The 23,305-nt window shown below is 43.8% G+C and overlaps 1 protein-coding gene across 5 annotated transcripts in view; it reads left to right on the top strand.

Annotated features, from left to right (window-relative positions):
* The window catches only part of FAM107B (family with sequence similarity 107 member B), a 128,084-nt gene that overhangs the window by 81,673 nt on the left and 23,106 nt on the right, over nt 1-23,305 (top strand). Inside the window, exon 1 of one of the 5 annotated variants that reach the window (XM_061582293.1) lies at nt 11,651-11,715. The exons of 3 other annotated variants lie outside the window; for them this stretch is intronic. In XM_061582293.1, coding sequence (XP_061438277.1) covers nt 11,691-11,715 — 25 coding nt within the window. In that variant the 5' untranslated portion in view covers nt 11,651-11,690. Of the gene's footprint in view, nt 1-11,650; nt 11,716-13,707; nt 13,807-23,305 lie in introns of those variants that run through there. One more of the 5 variants, XM_061582297.1, reaches the window with a different exon arrangement.

The raw sequence follows: 23,305 nt of genomic DNA, 5'->3' as shown, positions 1-23,305 counted from the left end.
GTAGAATGGGGAAGGGAGCAATTTTTTGCTATGCTCACCTCTTCATCACCCACACACCCCAGTTCTATTCTGGAAGGTGCCTCAGCCCTCAAAAGCAGACTTAGAGGGGCTGAAGCAGAAAGAGCATATTGCCTTGCTGTCAGCTGGGAGACACTGTTAGATACAGCCTTCTGTTTTCAACTTGCTCTGTTAAGGGCATTATCCGTTTCTAGGCTAATACTCTGGCCTTGCTGCACAGGCCTTAGATGATAATTTCCTAAATGCTTGCTGTCGTATAGCAGTATTGAAAAATTAGGTACTTGATAAATGAGTGAAAAACCTAATTGAATCCACGCGTAATGTTACATGTGCAGCCTTCTTTCATCTTCTGAATTTATAAACCCATGCCATAAAAGGTAGTTGGAGCACAATCTAGTGCACTACACAAATGTGGTCAAGCTGAGATATTTTGTTGCTTCATCCGCATACTCTGAATAGGGTCCCAGATGTGTGGCGAAAGTAATACCTGGTCCAGCAGGTCCCTAGGTTCATCTCATCATTTCCTAGAATCGGCCTGATTTTTCCATTCCTAGAAGTGTGATGCTTGAAGTGCTTATGTGCTTCTTACAGCATAATCCTAAAATACCTGATCAGAAGTAAGCCCCATTGAGTTCAATGGCACTTACTCTGAAGGAAGTGTGTGGAATTGCAGCCTTAACCTCCTGTATGCTGTGAAAACATGCATTGGACAGCTATGGTCACTCTGAACATGAAAGGGAAAAAGATGTATATTACATATATTGCATTTTTAATTGCATCCGTGCAAAGTATAGGCTGTCAGTATGTGCTCTTAAAGCAAAAATGTATGATGTGGAATTGCATGTTGATCAAAAATAGTTTAATTATACTAAAGAGAGGCAGCTAGTATCGAATTAAAAACTTTGCACCGGATCCAAAGCTGCCTAAAGCTACCACTGCTTAGAGAACTGTTCTGGCTACCAATTTGCTGAGTCAGGTTCAAGGTTCTTTTGTTAATTCAGAAAGGCCTAAATAACTTGTGCCCAAAATACCTTAAGTACTGCCTGATATCTTATGGTCCACTCTCTGAGGTCTTTGATGGGGTACTTTTGGTGGTCTCACATGCCCCTGAAGTTCAGCTGACCCTTACTAGCGGCCAGGCTTTTAATGTGGCAGGCTTGCCATGTGGAAAACATTGGCAAGAAAGGTTCTGCAGGATTCATTCCTGCTCATTTTTAGGAGTTTTCTAAAACCTATGTTATTTAGACAGCTCTTTCAGGTCTGAGATTCTTTGCTAGCCAGCTTTTACTGATATGCTGGACATGTTAAATTTTTTCTTTTTTGTGTTGTATACTGCCTTGTGATATTTTTTTATATAAATATTTAAATGTAAATAAATAAAAGTTGAGATTGGAAAGAGATGGATTTCAGTGAATTTGTAAACATAAGAAGGACCATGTGATTAGACTGGAATAAATGTCTCGGCTGTACCAAATCAATGTTTTTTAGAATTTTTTTAGGCTGGAAGCAGACAATAGTTTTTGGAGAGCAGAAAGAGGCTTAACTTCCCTTGGTACAAACCTATTAATTTTGTTCCACTATTGCCTCTTGGAAAGCAAATTGGCTGAGACAATACAAAAACATTCTCCTCTCCCCACTCCCCCCACCTTGCCAAAAAGTCTGCAAATGCAGACTGAGCATAAGCACCAAGAAATGAGTTCTCTTTTAAACTACCTTGACTTGGACCATGACAATAGCCAGCTGTGTTTTCTAGGGCCTGTTCTTTACATAAACCCTGTGACTGGAAATTCCAGTCAAATTTGTTATATCATAAGCTTTTGTGAATTACTGTCCTCTTCATAATTTGCACTATACATTCTTATGCGATTTTAATAGTTAGGGCTTCCCCCAAATAATCCTGTAGTTTAAGGGTGTTGAGAGTGGTTTAGGAGACCCTGATTCCTCTCACAGAGCTACAGTTCTGAGGGTGGTTTATCAATTAATCCTTTGTCCCAGTGAACTCTGGGAATAGGGGTCTTCTAATAACTTTCAGCACCTTTAACCAACTAAAGTTCCCAGGATTCCTTGGGGGGAAGCCATGACTGTTAAAGTAATGTCATAGTATTTTAAATGTATACTGTGGATGTAGCCTTAGTTTTTGCAGCGAACACAAACATGGGTGACCCACTGGAAATTATCCAGAGAAAAGGTGATGGGACAGAATGCTAGTTTAGAAAAGACAAAAGGGAAGGAACTCTTTAGAACTGGCGAGAGGGTATATTCAACTTTTTTTTAAAAAAAAGGATATTCTCATGGAATTGCTAATACACAGTCATTTTTAGAGCATAAGTACATCGCTAAAGGGCAGATCTTTTTGCTTTTCTAGTAAAATAAAGGCTAACTTGAAGCAGACTAGTTATCTTCCTGTTATGCCAGGGCATAACCCACTTCCCTATTTCACTGAATGGCACAGATGATAGGATTGCAAATTATCTTTAAGATCTTGCAGGTGGCAGAGCATAGAATAGACTGCATACTTGCTGTCTCTCAAGGTACCCAACTTAACATGAGAAAGCATCAAAAATATACTGTTATATTGGTAGCCTCTCTTTATAATGAATATTAAAAGTTGTCATTTATAAAACATGGCTTTGGATATTGTTTTGTTAAAAAAAAATCATTTTATTTATTCAGTTCAGATCCTCGCCCTGCACTCATGTTCCTCATTTCCAGCTTCTGTATGTGGTCTGTAATATGACCCCAAGGTTTCATGCAGTCACAGTGAGAGGAAATTAAGATATGTATTAAAAGGCATTAAAGCTTGGCTACTTTTTAAGCATTAGTTTTTTAGGACCTTTAAAAATTAATCCAGATGGTGCCTGTGTGTGCATGCATTTTCCACCACCTGCAGTTGTAATTTTTTTTACCAAAAATTAAGGGTAGATGTAGAACACTCTTTCTGTGTTAGACTCTCAGCTATATTCTCAATGTGGACATACAACGTCTTTTAAAAATTGCATTCGGTAGAATCTAGTGGGGTACTTTCCTAACAATAAGCTTGTAGGAACTGTTTTTCAATGGGTTGATCCTGTCACAGTGCTGTAGATGTTTAAAGGCTGACAGTCACAAGAGTGAAACTAAATCTCACTTTTTTTTTGCCCTGAAGGGCAACCATTTCATAGTTTGCTGGGAATATGGAGGCATTCTAGCATGTTGAATTTCTTAATTTGCAACATAATCTTGTATTAATAGTTATGCAGGCTTGTTGGAACAGGAAGCTTGGATTTGTATGTATATTGTCCAATCCCACCCTGTGGAAAGGCTGGCAGGTGTTTTTAATTTGCATACATATGATTTTATGGTGGTCAATTTATTGTATGTTGTTGTATCTTTTTTAATTGCTTTGAAAAATGTAAGAGTAAGGAAGCAGAGTAAAAGTCATGAGGCATTGTAGGTTTTTCTAAAATGGAAGAAAATTGGTTCTATTTTCCTTCAGGCTAATATGCCTAAAATCAGGGGCCAGGTTTTATGTACTCCATCCTGGAACTGTTCACTTGATAAAGAGTGGGTTATAAATCTTTTTAGTAAACAAAACATTTACAGTTGGGGCTGTTGTGGATTATTTGCATGGCTGTCTTACATTGTTCCTAAGGAAGACCTAGAGCAAAAAACGTGTTGGAACAGTAACACTTTAGGCTCAAAAACGAGACCTGCAGGATCAAGCCAAAGGGGGCCCATCTAGTCCAGCATCCTTTTCTCAGAGTGGCCAACCGGATGCCTTTGGGAAGCCACCAAGCAGGACCTGAGCGCAACAGCACTTTCCCCATTTGTGATTCCCAGCAACTGGTCTTCAGAGTGTTGTATATTATGGACAAAAGATGCAAAGGCCACGTTTAGTTTCGCACTGAGTTACGTTGAGGTCCCATGTGCCATATTGAGAGAGAAATGATTATTTCTTTCTTTAGTGGGATGAAAGTAATGTGAACACCCACTGAGCAATATAAAGTTCAGCAATAAATGTTGGTGCCATTGTCTTATTTCCTGCTTAGAAAGAAAAGGACTGTGCTGTGGAGACTTTGGAACCCACAAGCCTCCAGGGCCATGCAACTGTGGGAACTATTTGCCAATGAATTTAAGCTATCAAAGCTGAAAAACTGCCAGCCTATGAAAACTTTGTTCCATAATCAGTTGAGCATCTCCTGATATGGTTCAGAAAGAATTTTCCCATTAGCCACTGAGAATATTTTACATGTCAGTGGTTCATAAAGTAAAAGGACTAAAGTAATTAGAAATGATCCTTGCTGTGTGCTTGTAATCTTTCCTTTACAGATGCTATGGCTATTTAGGATATCAAAAAAAAAATGTGTTTTCGGAAGATTCAGTTTTTTCCATCAAGAATATCAGAGATTTTAAAATATTTTAAAACTTTAAATTTACTGTGATCAAAATATGTGCAGTGAAGCTCAAAAGTTAACTGAATTTAATTCCTGGGAAAATGTAAATGTAATGCCTTCAAGTCGATTCCAACTTATGGCAACCCTATGACTAGGGTTGAACAGCAGTAATAATTTATGCTGTCCTTAAAACATTGTCAGAAGGGAACCTAATTTCTGAAAAAGAAATTAAGAATTAAGACATCTGTGTTAACTAGCTGGACAATGTTGAAAGCATTCGATAATAGTATCAGAGTAACTGTATAGTAATATGGGTTTCTCTTTTACATTTTAAAAATGTAAAACCTAGAACGCATACAAGTTCCTAAAACGTTCATATAGAAGTAAATAACCCTGACTTTCCAGTGCCACTCATAACCCCCTTTCCCCCTTTTTCCAAACTGGCAACTTTCAAGCCCTCTTCTCTCCCCCACTCCATGTGCATTGTTTATGCTTGCAAATTGGGGGTGGGGAATCTCTGGCCTTAAGGCCTAGTTATGTCCAGCAGGTCTAATTATGCCTACCTGCCCCACCCCTGATATAATGTGTGACTTCAGATGGCAGGCAGGTAAAGGTGTGGTGTTCACTTTGAATGCGTTTCAAAGCAGTTTCAATAGAAATCTTTTGGAAATGTACTTTGAAGGCATTGTGGTCACCTGACATAATGACATTGGGTGATACGTGGCCAGCCCCACCCACCTCTCAGACTTGTGGGGCTTGTGGAGATAAGGATCTGACCTACTGGGCTGAAAATTTTCCCCACTCCTGGTTGTGAATAGTCACTGGTCCAGTCACTCCCCCCCCCCCCCCAGTGACTAGGCAGGAAAACTTTGAAAAACTGGTTCTTTTTCTTCCAGGCCATTTGCATTCCACAAATAATCGGCAAGGATATATTTGAGGATGGCAGGCTAGTAACATGTTTGTGGCCTATTAACTTTTTGTGGAGGAGGCGGCATTGTCATTCCGTTACTGAAATCTGCTTTGTATGTTTTGAATAAACATTGCCCTGTTGGCTAATGTACAAAATTTTCAATGCAGTTTGCAGGCATGTCTGCAGTTTCATAAAGTTTTAGTGTTTCTGGTACTGGTAAATACAGTTTTTAAGAGGAAATGTTCTATCATCCAGTGTTCTGTTGCTTGCATTAACTGCATGGTGTCCAGTTACATTAGTGCTGCTTGTGACGTTCCCACCTTTGGCTCCACCTGTCAGGTTCCCACCTGCTTGTGGCTACCGCCTTTCACTAGGCACCACCTCAGGACACCACCAGTCAGGATTGTCGTTTTTATTTTTTCTCACTCTGCTCTAGCACAGATCTCTCAAGATCATTGAGCGAGTGGTGGCTAATCAGTTGTCGACACACTTGGATGAAACGGATTATTTGGATCCATACCAATCGGGTTTCAGGACTGGACATGGAACTGAAACAGCATTGGTCGCTCTGGTTGATGATATGAGGAGGGCATTAGATAGGGGAGAATTCACCTTTCTTGTCCTCCTCGATCTCTCAGCGGCTTTTGATACTGTCGACCACAGTATCCTTTTACATCACCTGGAGGAATCGGGAATAGGAGGCACTGTACTACGGTGGTTCCATTCCTTTCTTTCCGACAGGCATCAACAGGTAGCATTGGGGGAGGAGGTTTCAGACCCTTGGCCTCTCAATTGTGGTGTGCCACAGGGCTCTATCCTCTCTCCCATGCTATTTAATATCTATATGAAGCCGCTGGGGACAATCATCAGGAGATTTGGGCTGCAGTGTCACCAATATGCGGATGACACTCAGCTCTATCTGTCGTTTAAATCTTCACCAGAGTCTGCTGTGGAGACCATGTCCAAGTGCCTGGAATCCGTGAGTGGATGGATGGGAAGGAACAGGCTGAAGTTGAATCCTGATAAGACTGAGGTGCTACTCGTGGGAGACAAGGGGAGGTTGGGAGATGTTGACCTGGTGTTCGATGGGGTGAAATTGCCCCTGAAGGACCAGGTCCGCAGCCTTGGGGTTGTTCTTGATTGCAAGCTGTCCATGGAGGCTCAGATTTCGGCAGTGAGCCAGGCAGCTTGGTATCAATTTCACCTCATTCGTAGACTGCAGCCCTACCTTCCTGCTCATCAGCTCCCACTGGTGGTACATGCCCTGGTCACCTCTCGTTTGGATTACTGTAATGCGCTCTACGTGGGGTTACCCTTGAAAACGGTCCGGAAATTACAACTTATACAGAATGCTGCAGCTCGACTGCTTACAAACTGTCGCCGCCGGGAACACATCACCCCAGTGTTGTTCGACCTACACTGGCTTCCAGTTATTTTCCGGGCCCAATTCAAGGTGTTGGTATTAACCTTTAAATCCCTATACAGTCTCGGCCCAGTTTATCTGATGGAGCGCCTCCAGCGCCACCAACCATGCCGCCCAACAAGATCAGCCACACAGGACCTTCTCTCAATCCCGCCAACTAAAACAGCTAGGTTGGCGGGGACAAGAGAGAGGGCATTTTCAGTGGCGGCCCCCACTCTCTGGAACTCCCTCCCGTATGACCTTCGACATGCCCCTTCCCTGAATGTATTCCACCAAGCTTTGAAGACCTGGCTCTTCAGACAGGCCTTTGGGACTTACGGGGAGGGTTAAATTTTTACGACGAATAGCCTACTACTCTGTACTGGAACTGTTTTATTGTTTTATTGTTATATTGTATTTTATGATGTATTTTATTATGATGTAATGTATTGTTGTTAAATTGTACGTCGCCTAGAGTGGCCATTGGCCAGATAGGCGACCCACAAATTAAATTATTATTATTATTATTATTATTAAGATCCCACTGCTAGGCAGCACCACCAGCCACTCCCTGTAAACAATACTGCTAGAGACTTCGCCTTAGTCTCCCTATGGCGTTGTCACTTTTTGTCTGGGTGCCCTTGCTGTCCACAACCCCCCTGTATCTTTGTCTATAAAGCATACAGTCCTGGGTTGCTCTGGGTACTTGACGGTGTTACACTTTGTTCCTTCACCGCTGCCACCATTAGATACAGTTTCCCTTCAGCCTTGGTAATTACCCTGCCCTCCCTTCTGGTCTGTGCATCCCCAGCCAAGGATCAGGCTTTTGGTAAACCAATAAAAGTATTTATTTGATAACACCAGGAAATAACAAGATTACTTTAGGAATGTTTAACAAGCGCATGGTTTCATATAGTGTCACTCTTATGTTTCCAGTTATATATATTCTGTCCAAATATCAGCCTAATAGAATGCAAACCTCCCTCAGATCTCTGTCAACTCAATCCCAACTGCCTCCCACTTCAACTCCTTTCCAAACACTCTCCTCTCAACTTCCCCCAACCAACCTCTCCAACTCAACTGTCATCATTTATACCTTCAGCCATTCAAAATATTCAGCCAATCATTACATTCTCCTGCATTCTAGCCCATGTACTCCCCCCTCTTACTCAAATATAATAAACCCGCACTTACCCTATTTACAGTTTTTAACATATAAGGACATCACACTGCTCTCTGTCCTTTTCAGGCTGTCATGAACTTTCCTTTTTGCTGATGGTTTCCCTTTTGTTATATTTTTCTGCTGTGTGAAGCTGAACAGGTTAGCTTTTGAAGGGGGTCCTCCAAGAGGTTCTGTAGATACCATTGTTTCCTTTTATCTATCTCTCCATTTAACAGAACATTGGCTTCAGAAAATGCAATCTAAGTACATGGATAAAAAAGTAAGGGAAATTTTATAATGTCATTGCTTTCAAGATGTGTTGAATGTCTTAAGTCTGCTGCTGATTTTGTCGTTGGACCAATTAGTTTAATAGGCAGAAGGCAACTGAACTTCTGTCACACAACAGTGTTCTGGCTCCCAGGTGGTCAACATTATTTGACTTGGGGCAGAGATGCCTTTTTACGGTGTTAACCACTGCTGCCTCCTCAAGTTTCATGAGTCTAGTTTGCAATTCAGCGGGGAGCTGGGAAGGTGATGAAATATCCCTTCACGTGCACCTTTTCAAATATTTCATATGAAGTGTGACTGAAATGAAAGGCATTCCAGTGAAGTGAGTTTTACAGTTGAATAATGTGTTGCTTATTTTGTGAAGTGTCCAGAATTCATTGCATTTTAACCTAAGCCATAAACATATCTGGATGCCTTTCTTTCCAGTATTAGAATGCTGAAAATGTTAACCTTGTTCCACAAATTGCATTATACCCATTTTTATTTCCAGTTCCTTTCTAGATCATGATGAGATAATGGATCAGTTCGTACATAACATTCCAAATACTCCAAACTATGATTTAAAGAAATGGTAACATGCCTTGGGCTTGTGCACTTCCTACCCCTCTAGTCTCCCGCACACAATCCTGGATTGGAATGGTTATTTCCTCTTTGCCAGGGATGGGAAACCTTTTCTGGCTGGCAGCCCACATATCAATCTCCCCAACCCCTGGTGGGCTAAATTTGACAGGAGGGTGGGTTCAGTCAACACCATAGTGTTGTCAAATGATGCTGCACTTTGAAGACTTGATTGCTGGGACTTCAAAATGCATTGCAGGGTTTTCAAAGAACTCTTTGTAAACATGCAGTTTTTGGAGGCTCAAAAGCAGCTTGGGGATGTTTACAGAATGCTATTAGGAAAGCAACTCTGATTTTGCTCTTTGAGTCTCCGGTTTTCAAAAGTTCAAAGAGCAGTACTGGGAAGGGAGAAGCTGTTTCCATTGAATGGAAAATGCTTCTCCTTCCTTGAGCAAAGCTGATGGGCAGTTAGGAGTGTGCCTTGCGCCAGCAAAGGGGTAATAGGGAGTTCAGTTTAAGCTCCTATTTGTGTCTTTGAAGCCATGCCCTTACCCACCCCACACCTAACATCATGCATTATGTATGATGTCAGGTGTAAGATGGTAGGTGTTGCTTCCCCAAAATGGCCTCACAGACCAAACAGGGAGGCCTGGTGGGCCAAGTTTGGCCTGTGGTCAGAGGTTCCCCGTCCTGCTCTTTGCCATTGCTTACGTCTGAACCAGCAAATTATGGTTTGTGCCTGTACTTGAAACTAGAATAACAAACCAGGTTGTGAACCTGAGGTGTGCATGCAGCATCAGTCACCCAGACAGAGGCTTTTTGTTAAGTGCTTCTCACCATGTACACATGCTTGGATTGAATTAATTACTTTTTCTTTGCCTGGAGTAGGGAACCTTGTCTGGCTGGTGGGCCAGAACTTAAATCTGCCCAACCCTCTGGCAGTTGCAGTTGAGTGGTGAAATAAAACACAGAGACTTCAGCTTGGGTTGAACAAGGGCCACTTTATTTAAATTATAGTAAACAAAAAACCCAATTTAAAGTGACCTGCAGAGGGAAACCTAGGAGCGGGAACTGTCTATAAGCAAGTAGCTTGCCACACAGCTCTCGGGCAACCAGTCCCTGCTTGGGCAAGGGCAAGCCCATCTGCTTAACCTTTACCCCGGCCACACCTTGCAGGTGAGTAGGGGGACCTTCGCACGTCATCCCCACCCGAGGCCATATAACCCCTGGGTAGATGAGGATAAGTTGGCCCCAGAAGCAGCCCATATCCTGCCCTCGAGCCGTAAAGCCCTGAGAGACAGGCCTCCGGAACTGCCAATCACCTCCAAAGGTGCCTAAGGGGGCCACCTAGCTGTCCTTACCTATTTCCCTTCCCGCACCTTCCCACACCAGTGCTAACTATATTGCCCTGTGGGGCATGACCTATTGATAATTCGATTAGCCAAATAAGCCGAATCTGCCTATTAAACACGACACCCCCTAAACCGATTCCCTCCCAGTCCCATAGCGTGGAGTAGGCAAAAAACCTGCCCGCCAACGAGGGTGGGCAGGATAAAAATTCCTACTGGGCCCCGAAGCGACCCCATAGGCACACCATGAAAGAGGGAGGGCGGGCGGGCGTCGCGCAGCAAAAGAGGAAGGTAGGAGGGGCAGCTGGACTTAAATAGTCCTGCAGGCTCCGCCGCTCACGCTGCGTGTCGCACTTACCTCACAAGCGCGACGCGCAACGCTGCCCCCTTTAAAGATGGAGGCAGCATCTTCACCCCCACCTGCAACCTTGCCCCGCTCGTCAGCTGCACGGCGAGCGGGGCGTCATTTCTGTAAAACATACAGCATTTCTTCCTCTGTTGGAGAGACACTGTTATGTGCTGTTTGTCCTTTTTGCCCTTTTTACAAGAGCAGGACATGACCAACCCTATGACTTTAGGTAGGAAAACCGTTTCACTTCCTCTTAGTCACTTCTATGGCTGGCTGTCTTCAGGGACTTGGCTAAAGTCAGTCAAAAAATTGCACAAGTATGTTACAATGAGGATATTTCTCGAAAGCACATTGGAAAAGTTCCAGTATAGGGAGAGGGGGCTGAAGCTGAGAAATGATGGCTTGCTAAAGCCACTTAGTACATTCATGGCAGAAGAGACATTTGAACTGTGGACTTTGTGGTTTAAAACTTGCTAAGGAATTGCTAAAAACTGAGCTGTGGACCAGGAAGTCCTCATTTTGAATGTCCCTTCTGGCACGAATTCACTAGATAGCCTACAGCCAGCTACTATCTCTCTTCTTCAATCCCCATTCTCAACCCCACCTACCATATGTACAGCAGGGAGAAGACCCACTTTACAGGGCCGTTATGAGGATTGTTGAGATATGAAGCACTTATGCTACTTAATTGAATACAGGACAATTGCACATTGCTAACATCTTGTCACACGTGGGACCTGCAACAAAACTTTGCAGTGCAGAATGTTCCTAGTTCAGGGCTCCAGACAGTCAGTCATGCTAGGATACTAAAATCCCTCTCCCTCTCCCATCCAGTGTTGTTTCCCCAACCCTCAGCAGTCAGTCAGCATTCCATGGGTACTGAGCATGGTATGTCTTCACTGAGCTGGTCTTGCCCCCATTCCCACTTATTTCAAAGTTTGTTTGTTTTATAGTTTTGCAAACCTTGGGGCCCTGCCTCACCTGCTGATACTTCCATCTTGTGTTGTGGGTGGTGCTGTTTTGGCTACATAAGCATGTCAAGAGAGTGATATTTATCCTATGTATCTTGTTTGTCTGTTCCCCTGATGTGGAAGAAGGGGCATGGCTAGATAATATTTGATTAAACACTCTGCTCTCACAGGGAGAAAAAGTCAAATAGGGCAGCTAAACATGGAATGCACCTAAAACAACAGTGGAGTTATGCAAAGTTTCATAAGCGAGAGGCAGACATTCAGATCACTAGTGCTTGGCGTTGCATCATTCCTTTTTAAGACCCATAAAATGTTTGTCAGCTGTCAGGAAATAGGTAAGTTTAGATTCTCTCCTACTGAAACCTTCCTAAATAAAATCTGACATTTGTAAACCACATTTCAATGTTCAAAGTGGTTCACGTAACCTTGGCAGTCCTTGCAACAAACCTTGTTAGGTGGGCCAGCATTATTGGGCTTGTATCACATCATATGTTGATAAGGTTACCAACTGAGCTGGAGGTATGGCCAGGGGGAGGGGGAGGGAGGCAGAAACAACCTAGCAAGGGTGGTGGTGAACTAAGCCACTTGCTAGGAAATTATTATTAGTAGTAGTAGCAGTAGCCATCTTTAACATGTGTTTGTGTAAAAAAAAAATCAGCATAACTTTTGAGGGGTTTTGCTTAGTATGGAAGTTTAAACTATCTATGCAGCCAATGCATGTTCTACACGGCTGCTCCCAATTTCTTAAGTTCAACTAGGGCACAACGTTTTTAACACACTGGATGCATTTTAAGCTTTGTTTTATGTTGCCGTGAGAGCTTAGTGTACCATGCAAAGTCTGCTAATAAATTATTATAGTAATACTTTATGTTTGTGTGTTTAGCAACTGTGGTTGGTACTGGAAAGACATACAGTAGGCTAAGAAACCAAAGATAAAACAGTGGCATGTGCAAACCACAATGGTGGTTGGAACTTAAGAAATGTAGATGAACTGTTAGTTTTGCAGAGGCTAAAAAAGAGGAATCTGTTTTGCCCAGAAATGGTATTTTGCCAGGACTTTGCTAGATGGTCAAGCCCCACTTTGTTTGTAATAACAAAACTGAAGCCACCTGAATTATATGGAAGCCTTGCCTACCTCTGCTCACTCTCTATATATCCAGGATGGGACCTGCTTCACAAATGCAATTTGGTTTTACACTTGCTTGGCCGTTGGTAGGTTTATAGCATGTGTATGCTGGAAGATGTATGCTGGGTTTTCTTGCTCGTGTTTTAGTGTGCTCTTTAGGATTCTTGGGTTTGACTACTACTGTTTTGAGAGTTCGGACTGTTCTTGCATTCCTGCTTCTCATGTCACTTTGGAGCTAATAGCGTACCAAGAGCACCTCAGTTGACTGATGCTAACACTGGCAGTAACCATGCCTTAGACTTGCCTATGCAGTTTTGCTATTCTAATTATCAGTGTGGTGGTGCAATGACAATCATTCTACTCCCATAACACAATGCTCTCTCTCACTATTCTTTTCAGTCCAAAAATTCATTTAAAAATATTTTTAAAATAAAAAAATGTCTGTCACCTCTTCCCAACAGAAACTGTTCTTGCCCAAGCTGCCTTGACATTACCATAAATGAGGCCATTGCTTAAAGGACAACATCATACCCATATCTGTTTCCATTGGCATTGTTCTTCCCAATTTGCTTGCAGCTTGGGGCGGGGCTGGGAGATTCTGATAGCGAGTTGAATGGCAAAGTGCGTATATTTAGGAGGCAGAAGTAGGCATGAATTTGGGATGGAAAATCTATCTGAAATTGTCTTGAAAAATTCTGATTTGCATTCCAGTGCAAAAAGCATAACTGGATTTTGGAACGTAAACGTTTTTAGGAATTAAGTTTGTCAGAATAATACATAATATGATTGCCTTTAACAAGATTTAAGGGTTTTAAGGAAATATTCTTAAAAAACCTAAAAAGGATAATTTTTATTTTTAAATGTTGAATTTGTCCTTTTCAAAGGTCTGCCAAATCTCTTTTTTTCCCCCCTTTTGCAAACTTTTTTGTTTCATATCTGCAGGAAAATGGGAAGTTTTGGGCATGCCCAAAGTCCCCATATATTTTTGGTTTCTTCCAGTGCCTACTCTCCAGCCAGCTGAACCCCTATCATGTTTGGACTCAATGATATGGTTTGCATATAATGCTAAGCTATGGTTTGTTTATACTAACTGTGGTTTGTCTGAAAGTGAAAATAAAGTCCAGTAAGCAAATCTTGGTTTTGTTTCTGCTAACAAACTACAATGGCTTGGTTTGGCAGGTATGGCTTACTAGGACTGTGTGAACATGCTGGCTTCTGAATAGGAGCTTGTGCCTTCTTTGCTCCTTCCTGGGCTTTTTAGCTTGACATGGTGTGATGTTCCTATATTAATGTATATATGGTAAGTGCTGTTTGTCTAGAAGATATATGGTAAGTGGAATGAAAGAGGAGGGGGGAGAATCTGTGGTGAATCTGGGTGGACATTGCTGGGTTGTTTGAGAAGTGTTTGGTGGTGGATGTCAGGAGCGTGTGGAGAAAGAGAGAGTGGGAGTTCTAGTTCATGATAAGTCAAGTATCACAGAAATAGATTAAACCATATGCTTAAGTACCATTAGAAAAGTAATCTTGTTATCTTTGTTATTTAATAAAAACTATATTTGGTTTACCAGAGGCCTGATCCTTGGCTGGGGTTTCACAGTCCAGAAGGGAGGGTAAGGTAATGACCAAGGCTGAAGGGAAACTGTAACAATTGGTGGCAGCGGTGAAGGGAAGAATATAACACCACAAGTATCCAGAGCAACCCAGAGTTGTATGCTTTTTATATAAAGATCAAAGGGATTGGGGACAGCTTAAGGACGCAGTCACAGAGGTAACCTGATAGAGAGACTCAGGCAGAGTCTCTGGGAATACTGGTTATAGGACGTGACTGGTGGTGCTGCCTAGCAGGGGGATCTGGTGAGGTCTGTGCTAGAGCGGAGAGAGAAACCATAAAAAAGGACAGTCCGGACTGGTGGAGTCCCTGGTGGTGCCTAGTGACAGGCAGTAGCCACGAGTAGGAACCTGACAGGGAGAGCCAGGGAAGGGTGTCACACATGGCAGCTAAGCCAAAGGTTGGTGTAGTATATTGCTGAACTTCGGATTGTGGTTTAGGGGTCTCCTCCTTAACCATGATCTGTAGCCAAGGTTTATTCTTGGCTTAGCTGCTATGCCAAGCTAAAAGGCCCAGGGAGAAGCAAAGCAGGAACAATATCCTCCTTTGGAGTCAGCACATTCACGCTAAGCCATGGTTTGGCTATACATGCAGACATGGTCACTGTGAAGGTATGATTTGTTTTTGGCTTACAAACCATGGCTTTTTTTAACTGTAGCTTATGTCTGGACCCAACAGTCTTGCTTAACCATGGTTGGTTTTGCTACCCCACCACAGATCTCGCCATGCTACAAAGGAGTGAGGCAAGAACAGTAGGAAAACCAACCAAGCTTTGGAGAAATAAGCTTTGGAAATAATCTATCTGTGAAAGGATTCATAGTTTATTGAACAAACCATAGTTAAAACAAATCATGACTTAGTGTTCTGTGTGAATGCAGCCAATGGTTTGATCCTTGACATATCCAAAATTGTGTTGCCTACTGTATCCAGTTCCTTTTGGCAGATTATATTTAAACAAAAAATTAAAAAGCAGAAGTCCTTCTGAATATCTTGTATTTAGATATAAGCATATTGTCAGTTTGCGGTCACATAGTTATGGGCTGGTTATCCTGCCAGCCTCTGCCTGGGCAAAATATACCATTTCCCTGAGTGCTTGCTCTGTGCAATGAAAGGGCATGCAGGGCTTAACAAGCAGTCCACAGAGTTGTCTGTTCTCTAAAATGGAGAGGCAAATTCGGTAATGAATTAGTATTTATAATGATTGGCTGTTTAGTTTAAAAATGGAAGACTATTCATAATTAGACTGCACTAAAAATAGGGCAGACGGTTTTTTAACAAAAAAAAAGTGGCATTGTATTGGATGCAAGTTATTGGAGCATAATGGGTGGTGATTTTTGCTCCCTTCCCCATACTCCCGAGAATTATTAATGTTTGCTGCTGCTCCTATATTAACATACTGTTTTAATTGTGTTGTCTCTTCTGAGCCATGTTCACAAGCCATGTTTGAGTCGAAAAGCAGGAAACATATATTTTAATAAATACTCTTGGTGATCTGTCTTCTAGCATATTCCTCTAAACTTACCCAAAGAAAGTTTGCTCTAATGCTGGGGGCATAGATTGGGCAGTAATCCCTTCTTCTGTGAATTTTGATTTGGAGAGAGGCAGGTTGAGATTTAGTGAGGGTACTTAGAATGCCTCTTTCATACTGCAAGCCCCAATGGTATTGGGGAATAGCCCTGGGTGCAGAGCTTGGAAGATTACTTTTAAAAAGTAATACATTACAGTTACAGTTACATGGCCCAAAAAAGTAGTAATTACCATTACAATTACAATTGCTCTGAAAGTAACTGATTACTTTACTTTTTCTCAAAAGTAATCACTACAGTTACATTTCAGTTGCTTTTTTTTAAAAAAAAAACCAAGGTGATGGCCTTGGCTGCTGCACATCTAAGTAGCCTAAAACAACATTAAAAATAAACACACACATACAGAGGTAGTAGAATAATTTTTTTTATCCATAAGATAGCAATGGTTGGCTCTCCACTGGTAAGGGAGGTGGGGAGGGAGGCAGAGGCCACAACTCAGATCTTTGCACATCAAATCAAGTGCAACCCCCCCCCCTCAGCCAGCCAGCATAATCTCTCTCACTTAACCACCTCTTGGATCCTGCCCTGCCACCAACTAAGGGACACTTACCCAAGCAAACATTTTCCCTGAGATGCAAAAAAGTTAAAATACTGCAAATGCAGCACAGTAGCCAGAGACACGTCGTCATCTTTCACCTCCACAGTTCTTTAACTCCATTCTGCTTCTTCCTCCTTCTCCTCCTTTATCCATGTTCTTGCCCTCTGGCTCCTTTTCCCCTCCACTCCATTTTTTAAAACAGTTGTTTTCTCCACTCCACCCCGTCTCACTCTCCACCTCCTCCCTTGTTCCCTCTTACCCACCCGCAGATCATGACAATAATAAAAGTTAAAGAGGAAAGCACAAAAGCAGGACTACAGCTGAACGTCAAGAAGACTAAAATAATGACAACAAAAGATTTATGTAATTTTAAAGTTGACAATGAGGACTTTGAACTTGTCAAGGATTATCAATACCTCAGCACAGTCATTAGTCAAAATGGAGTCAATAGTGAAGAAATCAGAAGAAGGCTAGGACTGGGGAGCGAAGCTATGAGAGAACTAGAAAAGGTTCTCAAATGCAAAGATATATCACAGAACACCAAAGTCAGGATCATTCAGACCATGATATTCCCGATCTCTACATATGGATGTGAAAGTTGGACAGTGAAAAAAGAGGATAAGAGAAAAATCAACTCATTTGAAATGTGGTGTTGGAGGAGAGCTTTGTGCATACCATGGACTGCGAAAAAGTCAATTGGGTGTTAGAACATATTAAACCAGAACTATCACTAGACGCTAAAATGATGAAACTGAGGTTATCATACTTTGGACACATACTGAGAAGACAGGATTCACTAGAAAAGACAATCAGCCTCACAAAACCTTCTCTCGGTCCCACCGGTGAAAACAGATAGGCTGGTGCGGACCAGGGAGAGGGCTTTTTCGATCGTGGCCCCCACCCTCTGGAACTTGCTTCCCTTTGACCTTCGGCATGCCCCCTCCCTGATGACCTTTCGCCACGCCTTAAAAACCTGGCTTTTCAGGCAGGCCTATGGGATCTCTGGGATGGGTTAGGTTTTATACTGTATCAATGTAGGATGGTTTTTTAGATGATATGATATTAATACTGTGATTGTTATGAATATGTTGATATTTTATATTGTGTACATCGCCCAGAGCGTCCGTTAAGTCGGACAGATGGGCGACTAATAATTAAAATTTTATAATAATAATAATAATAATAATAATAATAATAATGCTGGGGAAAACAGAAGGGAGCAGAAAAAGAGGAAAGCCAAACAAGAGATGGATTGATTCCATAAAGAAAGCCACAGAGACCTGAACTTACATGATTTGAACAGGGTGGTGCATGACATGCTCTTGGAAGTCACTGATTCATAGGGTTGCCATAAGTTGTAATCAACGAAGGCACATAACAAAAATATTTAATGGGAGGGAATTCCAAAGGGTAGGCGCCACTACACTTATAATAATAATAATAATAATAATATTTAATTTGTTCGTCGCCTATCTGGCAATTAGCCACTCTAGGCGACGTACATTAAAAGAGATAAAATACAATAACAGATGTAATCACATTAATAACAATAGGTAAAATACTGGACAGTCATCAATACATATAAAAGCAATTATAATAACATACGATAAATGACAGAATCATGGTGATTTACCCAATGACCTCAAAGGCTTGCTGGAATAGCCACGTCTTCGGGGCCTTAAGATCCCATTTCCTATGTTGTGTGGAACAGATCTCCTGATAAGATGGTATCTGCAGGAGGCCCTCACCTGCAAAGTGCAGTGATCGACTGGGTATATAAGGGATAAGACGGTCTGTCAGGTATCCTGGTCCTAAGCTGTATAGGGCTTTGTACACCACAACTAGAACCTTAACCTTAGCCCAGTAGCAAATAGGCAGCCAGTGCAATTCTTTCAATAGTGGAGTGACATGTTGGTGACACCCTGCTCCAGTGAGCAGTCTCGCTGCTGCATTTTGCACCAGGTGCAGCTTCCGAACCAACGTCAAGGGTAGCCCCACATAGAGTGCATTACGGTAATCCAATCTGGAGGTTATCAGTGTATGGACAACAGTGGTCAGGCTATCCCTGTCCAGAAACTGCCACAGCTGTCTTACCATCCAAAGCTGGTAAAAGGCACTGCTAGCCATGGAGGTCACCTGGGCCTCTAGTGGCAAAGATGGATCCAGGAGTACCCCCAGACTATGACCTGCTGTTTCATAGGGAGTACAACCCCATCCAAAGCAGGCAACTGACCAATTATCCAAACTTGGGAACCACAAATCCACAGCGTCTCTGTCTTGCTAGGGTTCAGACTTAGTTGATTTGCCCTCAACCAGCCCACCACAGAGTCCAGGAACTAGTCCAGGCCTTGCACAGCCTCTCCTGATTCAGATGTTAAAGAGAAATAGAGCTGGGTATCATCAGCGTACTGCTGACACCTTGCCCCAAGACTCCTGATGACCGCTCCCAAGGGCTTCATATAGATGTTAAACAGTATGGGGGACAAGATGGTACCTTTATGGTTCTCAAGGATGGCTGATGGTCAACCCATACAGTATGGTGGAGAATATAGCTGCAGGCATTGCCTCAAGGAATAAAAAGAATGTCTGCAGACCTGGTCAGTTACTATCTGAGCATGAGAAGCTGTTTTCTGACAGGAATGGGCACCAGCTGGAGGCCCAGATTGGCTTTGTGAGAGAACTAAGAAGGCTGCTGCACTGGTTTCCTTTGGTGACAGATCCTCAAGTGAGAAGTGGGTGCAATGTCTGCCCACTTCTAGTTTACCATGATGAGCCAAGAGGTATTCATTTCATACTAGAAAAGATGGCTGAAGCCTCCTGATAACCCCAGCAGCAATGGGTGTGTCTGGCCCCTTATTTGACATTTGGTGTACATGCTGTATTACCTGCACATGCATCAGATTATTATAATCAAGTCTGGGGAATTCTGGATTGGCACAATACCTTAAGAAATATATTCCACCCAACTGGCAAACAGCCCCCCACCTCAGATAACAAACCCAAAAGTCTGTATTCTGCCTACCCCTCTCCATGTATGTATGAATCATTTTCCAGTTTTTTAACGGATTCCAAATGCAGAATTTGTATTTTCTGCCTGCAGAACTTGTTTTAGTCTTGGGTACATAGCAAAGCTGCTTTAAACTGAGTCAGGCCACTGGTCCATCTAGCTCAGTATTACGTGTCCTGACTCGAAGTGGATCTCCAGGATCTCAGATATGGGTGTTTCCTAGCCCTATCTAAAAATTCAGGGACTGAACCTGACATATTTTGCATGGAAACCAAACGCTCTTGCCATTGAGCTAGAACCCTTCCCCAGTCACTGTGCTCTTTCAGGCAGCATTCCAATCTCGATATAATTTGTTGATTGTAAGTTGCTTAGGATTCACTATTGTGAAGAAGAGCGACTAATACATTTAATTAAATAAATAATAACAGCCAGGGAGTTCCACTGAATTTATTCCATCTGAATAAGCACACAGAGGATTGCACTGTTAGTGCAATATTCTAAGCTTTGTAGATGTAACAAAAAAAAAAGCTGAACACTGCTCCAGTAGTTTGTATTTTTGCAAAATGTTGAGCTTCTTGGAAATGCTGTTCAAAGATTTTATTCAGCCAAATAGTGATGCTGCAGTGTTCTGTTGATAGTTTTCAGGAGGTTTCAATCCGAATAAAGTGCCCCACAGGGGAATGTGTCTGCAACAACTTATCCTGAAAGAGATCTCTGTAAACTGACTAAAGACTGTGGTTAATGTTTTCTTCAAGCTTGCACCTTTCAATTGCTTATTTTGGGGGATAATCTATAGGCGTTTGCTGTCACAACTGTGAACGGAGAACAGGACCTCAGATGTGTCCAGCTCTGTTCTGCAGCAGCACGTTGCAGGGGAATATTGATAACAGAGAGGCTGCCTTGCAAGGCAGTTGAATCACTTCCCAGGAAAACTGGCATTGCATGAATTAATAAAAATGGAGAGTTGTAGTTTCATACCAACTTTATTTCTCCCCCCTCCCTTATGAATCACTTCTTTTGCACAACAACCACCTCAAGTTGACAATGAAATGCATGTGGTAGATTTAAAGGAATTGGAAGAGGCTCTTTTAAGAGTGAGAAAAGTCTATTAATGGCACCATTACACTTCCTTATTTTTCTGGAAAGGACAAAGACAGCACATGCTGCATTGTAAGAAGTGAATCTTGTGCAATATTCAAACAGACTACCAGGACAGGAGGCCAGTCCTGGGGGAGGGGGGGAACACCATTTAGGTTTGGGCTGTTGTCCAGGTATTTTAAGTCTGCTTTCCATAGGCTGAGCTTCATTTTACACAAGAAGGAAACCACTTCTAGATGCAACCCTTACATAGTGCTTCTCAAACAGGAATCCATACAATACGTCTGGGACAGAGCAATTATCTGTGCTTTACACATGAAAGGAGCTTGCAAGGCTTGCAGCTCAGTCATGACCAGGTTTCCTGAGGTGGTAAACTAGTTTAGGACTTATTTCCAAAGACAGTATGTAGCCTTAAAAACTGAAGGTAGCAGGGGAGGTGGCGACAGACGAGGGAGAGCCAGCAACAGGCAGCGGCGGGGGGGGGGAGAGCCAGCGACAGGCGGCGACGGGGAGGGGGAGAGCCGGCGACAGGCAGCGACGGGGGGGGAGAGCCGGCGACAGGCGGCAACGAGCCGGCGACGGGGAGGGGGAGAGCCGGCGACAGGCGGCGACGAGGAGGGGGAGAGCCGGCGACAGGCGGCGACGGGGAGGGGGAGAGCCGGCGACAGGCGGCGACGGGGAGGGGGAGAGCCGGCGACAGGCGGCGACGGGGAGGGGGAGAGCCGGCGACAGGCGGCGACGGGGAGGGGGAGAGCCGGCGACAGGCGGCGACGGGGAGGGGGAGAGCCGGCGACAGGCGGCGACGGGGAGGGGGAGAGCCGGCGACAGGCGGCGACGGGGAGGGGGAGAGCCGGCGACAGGCGGCGACGGGGAGGGGGAGAGCCGGCGACAGGCGGCGACGGGGAGGGGGAGAGCCGGCGACAGGCGGCGACGGGGAGGGGGAGAGCCGGCGACAGGCGGCGACGGGGAGGGGGAGAGCCGGCGACAGGCGGCGACGGGGAGGGGGAGAGCCGGCGACAGGCGGCGACGGGGAGGGGGAGAGCCGGCGACAGGCGGCGACGGGGAGGGGGAGAGCCGGCGACAGGCGGCGACGGGGAGGGGGAGAGCCGGCGACAGGCGGCGACGGGGAGGGGGAGAGCCGGCGACAGGCGGCGACGGGGAGGGGGAGAGCCGGCGACAGGCGGCGACGGGGAGGGGGAGAGCCGGCGACAGGCGGCGACGGGGAGGGGGAGAGCCGGCGACAGGCGGCGACGGGGAGGGGGAGAGCCGGCGACAGGCGGCGACGGGGAGGGGGAGAGCCGGCGACAGGCGGCGACGGGGAGGGGGAGAGCCGGCGACAGGCGGCGACGGGGAGGGGGAGAGCCGGCGACAGGCGGCAGCAGTGACAGGTGGGAAGGGGGTAGCAGGACGAGCGGTGGGAGCGCACACACACACACACACCATCATCACTAACCTCAGCTCTTCTGCTTCTGCCTTCTCCTTTCTTGCCCTCCGGCGCGATCTGGCTGTCCACTTCCTCCCTTATGCCTCCTAATACAGAGCACGAGGGAAGAGCAACACTGCGCAGAAGCCTAGTGCGAGGCACATGTCTTTTTTCCACCAATCACAGGAGCAGACTGCCCCTGTTCCCCCCCGCGTAACGTCCAAATGTAACGCGGGAAACGTTATAGTTACAGCTAGAAAGTAATAAAATTACCACTCGTTCTCTTACAAGCAAAATGTAACGAAGTTACCCATTCGTTACGCAAAAAAGGAACGAATTACAAGTAACTCGTTATTTTTAACGAGTTACTTCCAAGCTCTGCCTGGGTGTTATCAACTGGAATACAGATGGTATAAGATCATAGTGTACATTTCTATACACATATCTAAGCCAAATGAATAAAGAGCTAGAACAATAATTTTCTGTTGCTGTATTTAATGTCTTCATTAAATAGGAAACTTTTATTTATAAAATAGGTGATGTTTTTAAAACTTTTACAGGGTGCAGGGCCATGTTTTAGGTACTGTAAGGTTAGTTCAAATGTAGCTTAAATGTTTGAATAGTTTTATTTCCTGTAGGGTGAGCCTGAGTTGAAAAGTTCGAGGGAAGTGAGGAGAAGTGAATTGTGATGCTACAGACATTGGCCAATCAGCACTGTGTATGATTACAGAACCAGTTTTCTCTAAGCTGTCTGCTCAAGAGATGATTATTTCAACAAACCACAGTGGTGGGTGCTTCCACAGCATGTCTACTGTTCAGACTATATTACATTTGTGTACAGCATTAGTGAATTTCACTTTCAAAGGTCAGCTGAAAGTTCTGCTTCACCTCAAAATGCCCTTCAGTGGAAAACAAGAAACTAGCAAATTCCAAGTCTGCCTTAAGGATTTTTGGGAGATGCAAAATCTTTCTGAACAGTTAATGTTGAAAGTCTTTATAGTAATATTTAATTTTTCTCTGTTTGAACAGATTCTCTGATTCAACAAGATGTAACCATAGCTGGATTTTAAAAAAATCAACAAACACAATGAACTGCCCCACTAGAAAACAAGTTTTATCAAAACATTCTGCCCAGCTCTTAGAATGAGCAGTAGAAACATGATGGGAAACTACACCTGCCTATATCAACAGAGTTCACACTCTGAAGTTGGGAATGATACAGGTTTTATACAGTGCAGATATATATAAGACTTTTCATTAATCTGAATTGCAGTCCTAATTGCAATATTAACAGAGGAATGTTACAGATATATAAAAAGGATATATTCTCCAGTCACATGGCCAGCCCAGATTTGTAGTCATAAAGACAGGTGTGCATACCAGTGTATCACACACTGTTCCATCTGTCTTTGAGCCCATCCTGTCATACTGCCACTCATCCACCTCTGGGGAGCTGCAGCTGGGGTGCCCAAGACCAGAGGAGGCTGTGCTACTTCATCCCTTTATTTTTGGTAGCTCAGTGGCTCCCCTCCAGTCTG

Source organism: Rhineura floridana, chromosome 8 (genome assembly GCF_030035675.1).
Source record: "Rhineura floridana isolate rRhiFlo1 chromosome 8, rRhiFlo1.hap2, whole genome shotgun sequence".
NCBI classification, from domain to species: domain Eukaryota; kingdom Metazoa; phylum Chordata; class Lepidosauria; order Squamata; family Rhineuridae; genus Rhineura; species Rhineura floridana.
The sequence above is the reverse complement of the archived record's forward strand: the minus strand, read 5'-3'. Positions and strand labels throughout refer to the sequence as shown.